At 37.6% G+C, this 15,747-nt stretch overlaps 1 protein-coding gene across 8 annotated transcripts; it reads left to right on the top strand.

Moving 5' to 3' along the window:
• Positions 1–3,219: 3,219 nt before the first annotated feature.
• LOC112275066 (uncharacterized) lies at positions 3,220–12,382 on the top strand. Of its 8 annotated transcripts, XM_090247746.1 has the most exons (19): positions 3,263–3,612; positions 3,761–4,036; positions 4,340–4,637; positions 5,242–5,446; positions 5,598–5,813; positions 6,055–6,142; positions 6,415–6,838; positions 7,231–7,777; positions 8,102–8,233; positions 8,578–8,685; positions 9,035–9,222; positions 9,356–9,508; positions 9,798–9,975; positions 10,222–10,332; positions 10,421–10,636; positions 10,914–11,106; positions 11,303–11,373; positions 11,570–11,689; positions 11,953–12,382. In XM_090247746.1, the coding sequence occupies exons 3-19, from the start codon at positions 4,549–4,551 to the stop codon at positions 12,079–12,081; spliced, it is 3,168 nt and encodes a 1,055-aa protein (XP_090103872.1). In that variant the 5' UTR covers positions 3,263–3,612; positions 3,761–4,036; positions 4,340–4,548; the 3' UTR covers positions 12,082–12,382. The 8 variants fall into 8 exon arrangements, 6 of the variants coding, with proteins under 6 accessions (XP_090103869.1, XP_024360828.1, XP_090103872.1 ...); XM_090247743.1 differs by having other exon boundaries at positions 3,220–3,612; positions 3,761–4,637; XR_016501051.1 differs by having other exon boundaries at positions 3,265–3,612; positions 3,761–4,637; positions 11,223–11,373.
• Positions 12,383–15,747: the final 3,365 nt, after the last annotated feature.

The following is a 15,747-nucleotide window of genomic DNA, read 5'->3' as shown; positions in this document are numbered from 1 at the left end:
CTTATCAATTTTAGCATCTTCTTCAATGTTTTGGTTGAAGTTTGAAAAATATTTTTTTTGGTGACTTTTCTTCACACTTAGTATTGAGCTGGTATACTTGCTTTTGCCTTAAGTGCACAGATGTTGCTGGCAAATCATGGCTGTTGACTGCATCTAGAGTTGTTGGCTTGTACCCTTCTTTGTTGTTTTGTTTCTGAGTCTATGTTTGCTAATGCAGAATTTTGTCACTCCATTGCTGCATATACCACATGTCTAGTGTCCATTGTATGTATATAATCTGGACATTGATTCTAAAATTATAGTAAAATCCTAAACTAATTTTCAACAAAGCATCCAATCTAAACTTTCAAACTAATTTACTTCTAATTCCAACATAGAACTTGTGTTGTTCAGTCTACATGGTCTCCAAAGTTGACTCAACAAACAAAATACTATCATTTTTTCAAAAATGAATATCAAATCAAATTAGGATTTGTGAGTAGTAATGATCACAACACTAACAGTTTTGTTGAATAGCACCTTTGAAGGGTGTTCAAGCACAATGCCATTATTGAATATGCCCAACATCCAATACCAACATTAAGTTAGAATCTCATTAAATACAATTAGGAGGAATGAAGAATGCTCACATGTACAGAACTCCTAATTCCTTTCCTTCATAACATTCAGAACTTGCTTATGAATGTTGTTTATTTCATTTTTAAACCATTTATTATTTTCTAGATATATTCAATATTTTTCAAAATTATTAACATCTACAACAAGCTGAAATTAGAAGGATTTAGAATTCTGTTTCACTTCTTTTCTTCTTCTTCTTCTTTTTTTTTTTTTTTTTTTTTTTTTGCATGTAACATATATACTTCTTACAACTGAACAATATGATTCTTTGTCCTCTATGTTTAGAATGATTTTGTACACATTTTGTACACTCTAGAATTTTTATGTTTTTTTGTATAATTTAATATTTTGTTTTATAGAAAACAAGGAATTCTTTCTTGTGAGAAAAGTTTCTTACTTATTTCCATCATCAGTGGACTCAAAGTGATGCATACTACTCCCATCCTATGTCAAGTGAACAATTTCAGCATTTACAGGGAGAATGAATGGATGGCATAACATCAACATGGACAAACCCTACATCTTGTGGAGACCACACCATTACACCACAAGACCAGATAAAGGTTCATCAGTGAGACACTGTGTTGAATCCTGCTCAATGTTTATGAAGTATTACTTGCCTTTGGGAGCACATGAGTGCCAACCAACTCTGGAGGTTCCAAATGAGGAAGAAGGGAAGGGTTCGCTTGGTTTGTTGCCCAGACTTGTTGTTTACACTGATTAAAGAAGAGCAACTTTCCTCTCTAACCCTCTAAATGTGGTTGAAATAAAACAAAATAAACCTTCTCACAACATTAACAAGTGCAGAGGTGGGTTGGCAGTTGGAATGATAATAGTAGAAGTTGGAAGATCAGCAGTGGAAGGAGTAAAAAGGAGACATGGTGAAAAGAAGTGGGGCATGTGGTGGGATGAAACAGTAGGCCACACAGCCAGTCTGCTGAAGAGGCAAGAAGGAGAATTTAAGGGAGAGCAGAGGCTGCTGCTTTTTCTCTTGCAGTCAGACAGAGAGGATCTCTATTGAACTTTGTGGTGCCAATCTCTAAAGGCTGAAAGCAGGATGAGGACAGCACCATATGCACAAGGCAGAAAGATGCTGTGGGACATGTAAGTGTGTGTATGAATGTATATGACACATGAAAAGCAAAGCAGTAGTGAAGTTCCTCATGAGGAGCTTGTACCTACCCTCCTCTTGGCTTTGCTTTGAGAAAGACACCTGCATCATCAGGCAACAACAATAGCAGCAATAGCACTCTTCCCCACATCTTGGCTCAACCATCTGTCTCTCTGCCTTGAAAGACATCAAAGCATCATGGAGTAAGTCATGCCATCTTCTTTTTCATTTTTCAGAGGATTTCTTCTTAACACCCTGACAAACATTGGGCTCCCATTTCATTTCACTGGGTTATTTTCTAGCATAAAGTCAAAACAAGAGGAGAAGTTTTCGTTTGGTCATATTTATTCTTCTTTTTTTTTGGATAAAAATCACAAATCAATGCGTTTAAAAATAATGTAATATGTACATGGTTGTTGTGTATAGACAAAAAAGAAAATTAAACAAAAAGAACAAGAGAATAAAATATAGCATCTATTCAACCATTGAATTTTATCCAATGGTTGTTTTTTTCCAAGTATTGTACTTATTTTTTAATAAAGAAGCTTACAACTTTTAAATGTGTACATAGTATCAAATGTCGAATTTTTTATGTTAATTAAGGAAAAGACCGTTATTTTATTAAAAATATAATTATTTTGAACAACATGATAACTTTAAACAATACAAAGTATCTCATCATCACCAAAAGTAAACAAAAGTAAGCATTCTAGAGAACTTGCATGGATGGCCAAGGATGCTTGCATTGAACAGACGTCCTCAAAGATACCATTTGAAGGAGACCCCACAATAGCTTCCTTCCACCAATCCAAACTTCAACTGGTGGCATAGAATACAAGTTTTCAGCAATTAAAAACACTCTGACAAAACCCTTAATTGATTAGTTAATAAATCCATCTGATTGATGGATTAGTTTCACCATAGGTGTATTCAGCAACTACTTGTGATCCATCCCATTGCCATACTTTTGGTAACTGTATGCTTGTGGAATGATACTAAGTCATTGGAAAGTAAAAATTCAAAACAAACATCCCCTGGCATGCAAGAAAACGAAAGATGTTTTCCAAGTAGCCGGACGAAGAAGCAACAGAAGAAGGCGAAGAAGAGCAGCGTCAGCAGCACCGGGAGTGCATGGGGATGAGAGCAATGTAGGATTCCACAGCAGAGTGGAACCTGCTGCCGCGGCACGGCAACCCAAATGCTCCAAGCAAAGCAAAGCAACGCAACGCCAAGCAAATCGAAGGAAGGAAGGAAGGTTGGGTGCAGCAATGTGCGCCGAGGCCAAGAGCAAGGCAGAGTTTGGGGGGGGGGGGGGGGGTAATAGCGCGGCATCACGCGTTTCCCGAAGCGCTGTGGTAAAGATCCTCCCACATCGTAGTTGGCCACGTTCTGTGATTCCCGGCCCTTGGATGTCGCAGCGGCGCATCTTGGCCGTGGGAGCGAAGGGAATGGAAGCCAGCGGGGAAAGATGAAGCGCAGGTGCTGCAGCACGCTAAAAGAGAGACAGACAGACAGAGAGGGAGGGAGATGGAGAGAAGTGAGGGAGAGCGAGAGCCCAGCGATGGCTTCAACGACGCGCCTGTGATCGATCCATCTCCACGGGCTCCATTCCTACTTGGACATGTGGGACTGCACTTCCGATGCGCCCTTCTGGGGATACTGATCTGGCGTTTCCCGTATCTCTGTCGTGCTCGATGCAGTGTGTTCTAGTGGAGGGAGGATTTGATGTTCGTTTTTTTGGACGTAAGCGGAATTCGGTCTAACCGGATTCCTTCAAGGAATGGGAGGTCTTAGCACGGTGTGGTGTGCTATGTGGCGGGGAATTGGAGCTTCTTGTGAAGTAATTTAGGTCGTGTGAAGTCTTAGGGGCTGTGTTTAAGACGGTATGTGGACCCGCAGCGATTTGCTTGCCGAGACAATGTCTTGATGGTCTAATTTTAAATAAGTTTTTAATCCGCGTGGTGTTCATGAGTGTTGATTGTATCGATCTCGGGTTTTTGTAGTTTGGTGATTGGCTCTGGTTTTTGGTAGGTCGGAAGTGCGCGAAGCGCTTTGCATTGAGATCGGGTTCGGTTTAGAGCGTAATAAGTTGGAGCAGAGCGTGCGAGACTACGAACTTGGCGTGCGACTGTGCGATTATTACACAGAGATGCGTGTGTAAATGTCGGATGGAAATTTTGTGAATTTGAGCGCCTTCCGGTTACATGATTGGCAGTTCGTGTGCTTTCGAGAAATCGAGGAGAATCGGAAGGGATGAAATTGGAACTTGTCGGTAATGTTTGGAGCAGCACAGCTTCGGCCGTCGAGGTTTCTGTTTCTGTGGCTCTCTTGTGCACTTCTGGACTAACAAAATTTTCGTTAGGGCAAATAGGAAGTACAGATGTGGCATGTATTGGAGGGGAATGGCGTCTGTTGCAGCTAATTTGAACAGCAAGGAAAATTCTCTCAATCGGTGTAGGATGACAGCAGGAATGCAGACTTTTGTTGCATAGATTCCTCTCGCTATTGCTATGTACACTATCGGCTTCATTCCTACAAACTTCATGGGTCTTCTTCTGTGGTCCTTGGGCTTTTCGACGAAATTACACATGAAGTTGTGCCATGTTGCAGATATGGCTCTTACATTGAACGTTTGCATCCCAGAAGCGCTCATTTTGTAAATTCTGGCCCAGATGGAGGCTTCTGGGGATCTGCTGATTCGTTTAGTACTTTTATAGGTTGTTCTCAGACCTTTGAACGACTCTGTTATTTGAAACTTCCATTTATCAGTTTCCAAGTTCTTAGTGAGCCAGTGCGTCTTGCATCTGCGAAGTCTGCGCATGCAACCTGCAATGGAAGCGATGGGTCCCCACCAGCAACGGCGACGCCGCCGCTCATCAGTCTCAAAGGAGTTGGCGCCTGGTAACAGGTGAGGTTGGAATGTTGTCCCTAACGGATCATGATATTGAACTTTCGACTGACCCAATGACGTTCGCTTAACATTCAAAGTATTGTTTAACCCTCGAAAAATATCTCGAATCGGTTGCTGAATACTTGATTTCCTGGGCATGAATCTTGTTCAATCCGTACTCTTCAAATACATCATGGGGTGCGCTGTCGTCAGGATACGACACCAACTCTCCTACACTGAAGAGTATTTGAATTTATAGTCTTGTTTGTTCTTACACGATTATTTAAGACATAGATTAGCTCGTCATTACATGTAAACATTTGGGATTTTCACGGGCATTTACTGCATTCTCCCTTGAACAGCCTATCTTCATTCAAACTGTAGTCTGATTACAGTTTAATCCCCACATTAAAAAATGTTGGATTTAAAGTTAGTGCTGACGACACAGAAGCATAGAATTGCATAATTATTGTGTGGAGGCTAAGCCTCTTCATATGCTGAGGGTGACTTTTTGGGCAACTTTCATTCTTTCTCTTCTGCTTCTTCTCTTCCTCGTCCTCCTCCTCTCTCTTTCCTTCATATTAGTTGAGGCTTTGCTGATTTTTTTGGTGAATGTGTTCAGGAAAATATATGATCCTCGAAGGTGGCATAAGAGGACAAACAGTAATTCAGATGTAGGTGGGCAACCCCCTGCAGGATGGGTCCTCATATGGGCTGGTAGGTTCAAGCGTTGGCGACGGCGCTGGTTTGTTGCAAATCCTCCTGGGCTGCTTCTTCACTACAAGAATCCAGATCAAATCGGCCGTCGTGGATGTATCAGCCTCATTGTACGTATGGTTCTTTTCCCTGATTCTTGTTGAATCACGCTTGAAGCCGCAGAAAATCTTCACTCGTATCCGTGATGCAAACATTGTATGTGAAGCTCAATGCCCTGCAGGTTACTGCTGATTTGGTCTCTATATCTTTTATTATAAACAGGGAGCCACTGTAGTTCTTACCCCTGGCAAGGAGCGGCAGTTTAAGATTATGAGGGGTTCCATGGTGTATTATCTGCGTACGATCAATCGCGATTATCGGCAGCCTTGGTTGGATGCCATTTATGAATCAATACGGGTGTATCGTGATTCTGCCCAGACGGCACAAGGTGGAGGTTATTATGGAACGGCATTACTACCTCAGCCTTCTGTACCTTCGGTAGATTCGACGATTCCTATAATATTAAGGATGTACCACAGTTTTGTTTCGATCTAAACTTGTACCTTGTTAGTTGGCACAGCAAAGAGCAATGCGTACAGGCATAATTTAAATCCTCTGTGTTTGGTAGCAATAACTGATAGACTTAGTAGGAGTACCTTTGGCATTTCTCGTCAGCAACTGAATTTATCGAATTGATCTTACTCCTCCCTTGCAAAGAATCTAAATGCCTCTTTTGCAGCATGCGAGAGAGGATTGGGAGATCCAAGAAAAGGAGCTGAAAAGAAGGGTTAGAGAGCGTCTGAGGGACCTGGAGCCCACTCGGAAGGGTACTACCTCGTTTCTATTAACTTTCTTGTTGTAATGATCGCTGAGCCGGATAAAATTCCCAGAATTCCGAGGACCGAAGTCTGGCTGATCATATTTAGCTTTCTGAAGTAATGATTTGATGCCTCTCCTGCTCATTCCAGGTATTCTTGGGACTTCTTGTGGAGGGACATGTAGTTTGCAAGGTGTTGTAGGCGGACCTATTTCTTAGATCACAAACTTCTTTTCCTGGGTAAGTTAAAGCGCATTAATTCGTCGTACTTCGCATTTGCAGCTTTTCTTGATCAGTTGCAGACTCTGCAACAATCATTATCGACTATCTCAGGTGTGCTTGGTTTCGCTGACCATGGGGAGGTACCTCAAAATTCCACGACAAACGGGTTCCCTACCTTGCCAAGGCTGCAGGAGACAAACTGGAGGTCAAATGGGTTGTTTATTACAGAGAATGAAGTATCAAATTTGGACGTTTCTCGCCAGCAGAATGGCACTCCTTCTACAGGAGATGACAAACTATCTTCTCCAGATATGGGTGCATCAAACTCCTTTCAGAATCACTCGGGACCTACGTCGCCTCGAATGAATCAGTATCACGAGAACGAACCTTACAGCAGAAGTGGTCTTCGCTCTCTTGTCAAGTTTAAGAGTGATTCGGAAGCGTTAATGCCCAAGAAGTCGACCAAAGATATAAATGGCAGCAGGTATTGTCTTACTCATGCTGATTTTAAACGTGAATGATGTTAAAGCAGTGAGTTGTGTATGGCTTCTGTACTCAGTTTCTGGTTTTTTTGTACTCGATAAGTTTAGGACAAGTCTAAGTACAGAAATTCGCAAACGCCAACGAGGTGGCATTAATGCTGATGAAAAATATTAAGCGTCAAACTTTTTTAAGTTAATACAGGTTGGTGAATGCGCAAATTTTTCGCAAGCCGTGTCAGGTGCATGGGATCATTCTCCATCAATAGACCCTGAATAACATTAGCACATGTGCCAATTCATCACGTTTCTTTTATAGAAAGTAAAATAAACTCTATGTTTTTACACACATGTTCTTTTAATTTGCTTACAAGTCCTCGGATGTTTACCTGGTCAGGTCTCATAAGTCGATGCCTGTCTCTGATGTAACGGCTGACGAGAAATTCGGAAAGGGTAGGCGGAGAAGTTTGTCTTTATCGGTATTTGAGCATCTTGAAGACGATACCGAATCTTTCTCTCAGGACGTGAGCTGCATTGGGGCTGAATGTTTCCCAGTAAGAAAACGAATTGTTCATGGAAATGCATCAGATACTGAGTCAGGTTCCAGAAAGCCTCTGAAGTTCAGTGGGCCCTTGCACCACCAGAAGAAAAATGGAGATTCTGTTTACAACTTCACTCCATCTTCTAGTCAGGAACTTGACCCGAACTTAATGAAGAAGTTAGAGAAGGAAGTCTTTGTTCCAAACAAGGAAAACGAAATGTCTTCAGGATCAGCTTCTAGATCAGGTGGAGGCTCAAATCATGGTAGCAAAGAAGTCAGATTTGGGGCAGCGCAACTCAGAGCGGTCGATAAGGAAGGGAGTGGAGGCCCAGGTAGAAACGGGCTATTCAGCCAGGGGCCTCTTCACGCCGCTTGGAACCACATGCAGGATATGTATACTGAGGTCGAATTCTGAAACTCTCTATTTGTATAAGTCATTTCGATTGCATGATTAATCTCTGAACGTAGATGACATGGCGACCAATCGAAAATCATCCTTTCGTTGGTTGTAGTTGAATATACACGGTTCATGACTTCAAAGAAAAGATCAGAGGAAACTTGCGAAATACCATCATATGTCTAGTCTCTAGACATATTAGAATAAAGCGGGTTCTTTGCTTATGCAGTTAAATAATTACCTTGGTGATTATTTGGTGTTACTCGCTGTTTCTACTATGGTGCTACATCCGCGACATATCACGGGAATTGAACGTTATTGGTTGTTTAGGTTTTGAAAGAAGAGATATACCGTGTGCTCGAACTTGAAGCGGAGAATGCCGTTCTACAACAAGCAATGCGGTCACTGCCCCAACTTCAACAAGATCGAGCAGCTCTTTTGAGCTTGAAGGAAAGACACAAGGTTAGTGTGAATATTGTTCGTACTTTCTGCAGCTTCCTACTGTTTGCTTGTTGTGCTGGATGCCTTTAACTTTCAACGTGTTTCTCTCTTACATATTTGCTTTACTGACGGTTTAATTTTCATACGCAGTCAAAGACAAACTTTGCATTAGAAAAACACTACTAGAAAGATTAGTTGCTGAAACCCGGCGATTGATATTTGTTAATATATGGGTTTTAATAAGTTTCGGCTAGATTACCGAGTGAGCAAGTCACTTACGTAGTTGTTTTGGAGATAGATAGAGACACATTTTATTGGTCTGGAATTGGCCGTAGTAACACTCATGCGTTTTATTTGCGACACAGAAACAATGTGAATGTGGTCGCAAACTTACCTCTGAAGAGGAAGTTGAGGAATATGGAGAAGACACCGAAGAAGAGATTGCTATAGTGCATCCTGATGTTGGAAATGAGGTAATGAGAACACCATCTCTATCTGCCTGTTGATTAATCAAATTTTGACAACTTATCCTTTTGATTGGTATTGCCTTCTTCTAAATTTACTTCTAGTTAATAATGCTTATCAAGATTATCATTTCCCCCCAAGACCACTACAAGCGTGTGAACTAACGCTGTTTTATTAAAGCTTACTGTCCATGATGCGGTTCTCTAAACTACGTTCTTGTTTCTTTAGTTTCACTTAGAGAGCCTTTTGAAGGGTATGCAATTTTGTAACTTGGTCATGGTTACCAGCAATAAGAAACTATGTTGTCCAGATGCGTTCATGTTATCAAAATTTGGGCGTGTACTGTACATTTTGCAGGAATATTTTGAGGCTTTGGAAGTCTTGAACCATCATGAGTTTGCATCTCGGTCGATTTCACCAGATGAACAAGGCATTTTAGGGGAGCCAGCTGATGGTAATCAAGAACCTCCTGAAGAAGCTGAAACAGGGGATGCTGATTTTCTATCAGAAGCCGAAGGGGAAGAGATTGACCAGCCTAGGAGAAGGTGGGACGCATGTCTAGTTACGTTTTTAGATATGCCCATCTGGGATTGGTTGATTTTCTCATTCAAGATGTCTTGATATATCTAAGTACTCCTGTTAGCATGATCTAACTTTTCCTTCTGTAATTGCTTATAGATTACCAGCTCCGAGACCACTTTCTCGAGGATTTACTGTCTGGACTGTACTGAAGAATGCAGTGGGCAGGGACCTCAACCACATCACAATGCCTGCCACCATTAATGAGCCCCTCTCAGTACTCCAGAAGTGTGCAGAGGAACTTCAATATCGGTAAGCCTAGTTATTTTAAAAATTCTCTCAAATCTGCGTTTTGTTAACGAAGCATCTGCAATCAACTTAATCACATACCACCTCACGTCTCATCCGTGAGTCTGCAGAGCACACGATGTTGCTCATTCTTCCGCTTGTTCTTGTTCTTGTTTTTTTATAATGTCTAATTTATTTATTATTTAGTAATCTCTCTCTCTCTCTCTCTCTCTCTCTCTCTCTCTCTCTCTCTCTCTCTCTCTCTCTCAACTTTGGTACCGTATTGATCCTTTATTTTGACCTTATTTTGTAGGCATTTATTGGAACAAGCAGTTCAGAAGAAAGGCTCTTTAGAGCGCTTGCTCTTGGCCAGTGCATTCACTTGTGCAAGCTATTATGGAAGTATTCACCGTGATGCAAAACCTTTTAATCCCTTATTGGGAGAAACATACGAGTACCAAGATTATCATTGCTGGTTTCTAGCGGAACAGGTGCGATTGTGTGGTGTTGTAGACGTCTCCGTGGTTAAAGACGATTTCGTTGGATTTGATGAAACCATTCAATTTATTTTTGTGTTGTTTATATCATAACACAACCATCAACCTAGATCCGGACCTGACTAAGTATATTACTCTTTTCTTAATATATATGTACATTTTACAAGGCAAGGTGGGATTCAGTTTTAATTTTGCACAAGTATGTTAACGTTCTGAATTAGTTCTTTTCTACTCACGCAGGTCAGTCATCACCCACCAATACTAGCCTTCCAAAGTGAAGACACAGGCGGTCGATATCAAATTTATGGCGAGATTGAGATCAAGAACAAATTTTGGGGAAGAAGTATAGAGGTCTGTCCATACGTAACCCTCGACGTGTTATTACCTTGTATAATCATCTGTGAAATTGCAGCACTAACCTGAATGCTTTATTCCGCAGGTGCTGTGTAATGGAGCAGTTCACTTAAAAATTCCTAAATACGGAGACCACATTACATGGAACCGAGCAACTCTTTGCATTCACAATGTTCTCGTTGGCAAAGCATGGATTGATAATTACGGAGAGGTATCTGTTGTAAACCATTCAACGGGTGACGTTGGTCGTATTCGCTTCCACAAAGCAACTAGCAGAGAGCAATGCCGCATCACTGGGAAGGTTTGTTGTCTGTGCTTATTGTGAGTTTCAATTTGGGATAATTTACTTTGCTTGGAGGTTTAACCCTTTTCTTCCTTCTTCGTTTTCTATCTCTTTCTCTTCTTTTTCGTTTTATATTAATCATAAACTTGTTTAGACCTTCTATGGCTTTTCCAGTTCGATTAGGTCAAGGTTAGAATTTTTGCAGTAATCTCAGTTACGATGTCACTAATTAGGCCCCTCTGTCAAAGGTTTGAAGTCCATGATCCTAATGTTGTCAATTTGGTTATTTTGTCAGATTTACGATTCAAAAGGGGTTCCTCACTATACAATATTTGGTAATTACATGGAAGCAATTTATTCGTGTCCAGATTCATGCACCAATTTTGACGTAAATGGCCCCGATGTGAGAATGCTTTGGAAAGCACCTGAACAAATAGAAGATTATCGTCAGCAGTATTGTTTTACCCGATACGCCCTTGCCCTGAACGGTGAGTCTGATTATATGACTTGATGTGTTACCGAATGTTAAACCCGTGTTCTTTACGGATATAACATGTTAGCAGGAAGATAAAAAGTTTTCTGATTTGAGTTTCTTTCTTTTTAGGGATTATTGCACGGTGGCGCCTCACCTTCTTAGCACTAATTACACAGTTGATGTGCTATTCATGCTATTGTCATCCGCAGAGTTGACACCGAAGTTGTCCTATGGACTTCCTCCCACTGATTCAAGGTTTCGACCTGATCAACGTGCACTGGTAAGCACTATGCGATGATGTTCCCTTCCATATTATTTACCTCATTGTGTTCGCTTGGTAATCTTTTCTTCTTTTCCCTTTTTTGGTCTGTTACGATTTGATAAGGCACCTTTCGTTCATTATAGAGAACTTTTGAGGTTAAATTTTTTGAGTAATGATACAAACTAAATCCCGAAGATTCCATTGTGTCTCTTAGGAGGATGGGGATCTGGAGAAAGCAACCCCGGAGAAGCTACGCTTAGAAGATAAACAAAGGATTGCTCGACGGGTGCGTAAAGAGCAGGGGATTGAATGGCAGAACATGTGGTTCACTCAGGTGCATCTCAAAACACTTCTAGTCGTTTCATTTATTTTACAATGGCATTTGATGTGGCGGATTTAGAATCATCATTCGATCATCTTATTGCAATTAATCTCTGTTCTGGCATCGGGCATTAAGTTCAGCAATCTTGATCTGTCGATCCTTCCCGCCTATAAAGCATACTGCTGCTTAAAATTAGGCTAGTTCAATGATTAGAATCCAAGGCCGAACCATAAATCTTGGAAATATAAACAATGGTTTGTATCTGGGTGTTGCAGAGAGAGTCTGGAGTGTCAGAAGTGAAGACAATTGAAGAAGGTAATGCAGAGCCATCATGGGTTTACAAGGGCACTTACTGGGATGCTCGTGAGAAGCAAAATTGGGAAGGTTGCCCTGATATCATGTAGGTTGCAGGCACACATTGAGTAGTAAGCGAATAGGGTTGAATACCTGACCCTTATATTTTTTCCGGATTCATTGCTCGTGTGCACATCATACTTTGGGGTGATTGGCAGAGTTTAAAGTTGTGCACTTAAGCTTGTATAGGAATCATGTAGGTCGAGGGATTGTTGCACAGTATGTATATGCCGATTTGTGTTTTGTGACCTGGCGAAGATTTGATAGCCACCAGCCTACCATCAGTCTACAACCAGGCTGAAAGAGATACTGTATAAATAATTTGCGGAAATTTACGGATTCGTTTGGTTATGTACCCTGCAGTAACTTGGTTTTGCATCTTTATGTGAATGAATACTATTTGAGTCCCCTTATTTCGTTCCTGTGTTGTATGTTATGAAAGGTGTTACTGAATCGATCTTGGTCCAATCCACGACCTGGAAGACGTATAGCAGAGTGTTAAAGGTTGAGGTAGAAACATGCTCGAATAAGACAGCCTCTTACCTAAGCATGCATAAAACAATACATAAGTTAATCATTTACATGCATTCACAGGACCTATGCTCGATACAAGTTCTAGCTCCAGAAGAGAAGCCAGAAATCTCTGGGATATGTTCGTTGGGTCCTGTCCACCACCAACTGGTGTATGTTAACTGTCTTCAACTTCAGTAGGAATTTGAAGGCAGTTAACACACACAAGCTAGATTTCACATGTTAAAGTATTACTTGTCTGTAATTAACTTGTCTCTAAATTTCTACGAATTCATTTGAATACAATAAAATTTGAGACATAGTGTGGTAACATTCTATGTTCTATACTTGATCTAAAATTAGAACTTTGAAGTAACAGCACATTAAAAAAATTAAATCAAAGAGATAAAATAAAGTAGAGGTATTTTAACACTGACTTTTAAGAATCCAATGACTTAGGAAAAAATTACAAGCTAGGTTATAAATATATAGAATTTAAAATTTGAGCTTTGTTTTAAATATGAAAACATTAATTTTATTATTATCTAATTTTTTTCTCTAAAAGATATTATTTATGTATAACCAACGTATTTTATTTTTTTATTAACTATTAGCTTTAAGTTAATTATTACTTTCAAAAATAATTAATTTTTTATTAAATATTTCTTTTTGTTAATTAATTAATTAATTACATTATATTATGTATCTTAATAATAAATTTTTATTATATATATATATATATATATATCCATATATTTTTATCATTTATATAAAAACTATTATTTGGTTTTTTGAACACATGAACCAATTTAGAGTATTATAATGCTACTATTTCTATACATTAAAATTTGTTGAAATTTATATAAAAGAATTACTAGGTAGATTCACCATTGTTACAAGTTTTTCAACTATCTAGACATTAATGAGGTTAATAATTTAAAAAAAAAATAATAAAAAAATAACAACATACAATACATGAACATTGGCAATACAAAAGCTAAAAAAAGTAAATAAATAAAAATGGTGTTCACATAGTAGTTTAGTTAGGTAGACAACTCCCTTTTATTATTTGTTTTATTTGCTATGAATAGCTTTTGTGTTGCCAATGTTTATGTATTGTAAGTTGTTGTTTATTGTTACTATTTTTGTACCTCTCATCCTCATTACTATCCATCTTATTGAAAAATTTGTAAGAATGGTGTATTGTTGATATAACAAGAGAGGTATCAATGTAGTAAAAAAATAAGTATACCTAACAATTCCTTTATTTATTATTTAAAGAAGAATAAATTTTATAAATTTATAATTTGATATGCCATAAATATATAAATGCATATATAAATATTTAACATATTTAATATTTATAAAGATTTATGTGTTATTTTTTTTATTATATCAATAATATATTTTATAACATAATTTTTTAAAATTAAAATTAAGTCATTTGTTGTTGTTGTTGTTATTGTTGTTGTTGTTGTTATTGTTTTTGTTTGTTTGTTTGTTTGTTTGTTTGTTTGTTTGTTTGTTTGTTTTTTTTTAGTTAAAATTAATAAATAATCTAAAATATATTAAAAATTTATATCTTTGTATGAAATTCAAATCAATTTTTTTTGTATCTACTTAGTATATTTTTTTTATATCAAAATCATAGATATTATTTTTAAATAAGTTTAATGCTCACTTTTAATAGTATTATAAAGCATTAAGAATTTCTTTGAGTGTGTTTATAAAGACCTTAGAATTTGGATACTTCAATAAGTAGCAATGTAATTATAATTGAAGTACAATTTAGATCTCATTTATCATATAAAAAATTTAAGAAATAAGAAATTAATATCAAAGTAGGAAATTTGTTGCAATTAAAAACATTTTAAAATTTTCAAGAAGTAAATACATTATAAACCTTTATACACTCAAATTGACAAAAAATTAACTTTAACATCTTTAGTTATCAAGTCTCAAAATTTTGTGGTAGATTTGTCCAAAAGATAGACATCACTTAACAAAATTTATCTATGAGGTGTAATAATAGTACTAGTTAGTGAAGACTCAAGGCCAAATACTTATATTTGATTAAGAGAGTATTGTAAGCATAGATAGAAAAAAAAAAAAAAATGTAACTAAGACTTTGGAATAAAAAGGTTCAAGTAATTTTCATTGTTTGAAAAAAGATACATAAAATGTTGGATGAATACATATTGATGGGAGTAGTTGTGGTCTACATATAAGGATTTATAAGCAGTGCCTATGTCCCACAACCTCCATGTATTTAAAGAGATTAGAGATGATGATCCATTGATACATGAAAAGAGTGTCATGGAACTTCTCACAATGTATTTAATAACCAACTATCATGGAAATAGAACGGTATTCTAGTAAACACCTATATGATTAGGTAGAAGTAAGTAAAAGTAAATAAAAGTAGATTAATTTCATAATACCTTCTAGAAAAGCTTTATAAATGTTACTTTGACTTTACATATATTTATGGTTGATTGGTAGGTTAGAAACTTGATCAACAAGTTAATTACGTATTGATAGCTCGCAAAACAAGCTAATTATATGACACACATGTAAAAAACTTATCTTGCAAGTTAAGATACATGTCTTGCAAAGTCAACATGTTATAGAGGTCCTATAGGACATTGTTACATAACTCCTAGTTAAGAGTATATATAGAAGCAAGACTCAAGTCTTCTTCACTTTTGTCAATGCCTTTCTAGTCTTTAATCTTGTTTTTAGACTTTCTAATTTTCTTGTTTTTAGCAATAGCCATTCTAATTCAATAATACATCATCTTTGAGTGACTTTCTAATTCTTTAGAGTGTCACAAGAGTGTATTGAGGATTTCTTTCTTTGAAATTCATATCCTTAATACTTTGATAAGAATTCTAATTTATTGTTTCTATCTTGTTTTAAAAGTGAGTAGATTATCTGACTTGAATTATTATATTTTGAAGGTTGTAGACTACCCTCTATTAAATAAAAAATCTTATTTATTAATATTGATATTTTTCTTAAAAAAATTATATTATTCTTCTTTATAGAAATTTTCATTTCATATTAGAGGTTGCGGATCACTCTTCTCTAATTTAAGTTTTTGAATTTATTTGAGTTGTTTATGGAAGGAAAGATTATGGATGCTACTTTCAATGGAAGTGAGAATAGATTTATAACTATTGCAAATCTTCATGAGCTTGTCAATA

Source organism: Physcomitrium patens, chromosome 2 (genome assembly GCF_059467195.1).
Source record: "Physcomitrium patens ecotype Gransden chromosome 2, ASM5946719v1, whole genome shotgun sequence".
NCBI classification, from domain to species: Eukaryota; Viridiplantae; Streptophyta; class Bryopsida; order Funariales; family Funariaceae; genus Physcomitrium; species Physcomitrium patens.
The sequence above is the reverse complement of the archived record's forward strand: the minus strand, read 5'-3'. Positions and strand labels throughout refer to the sequence as shown.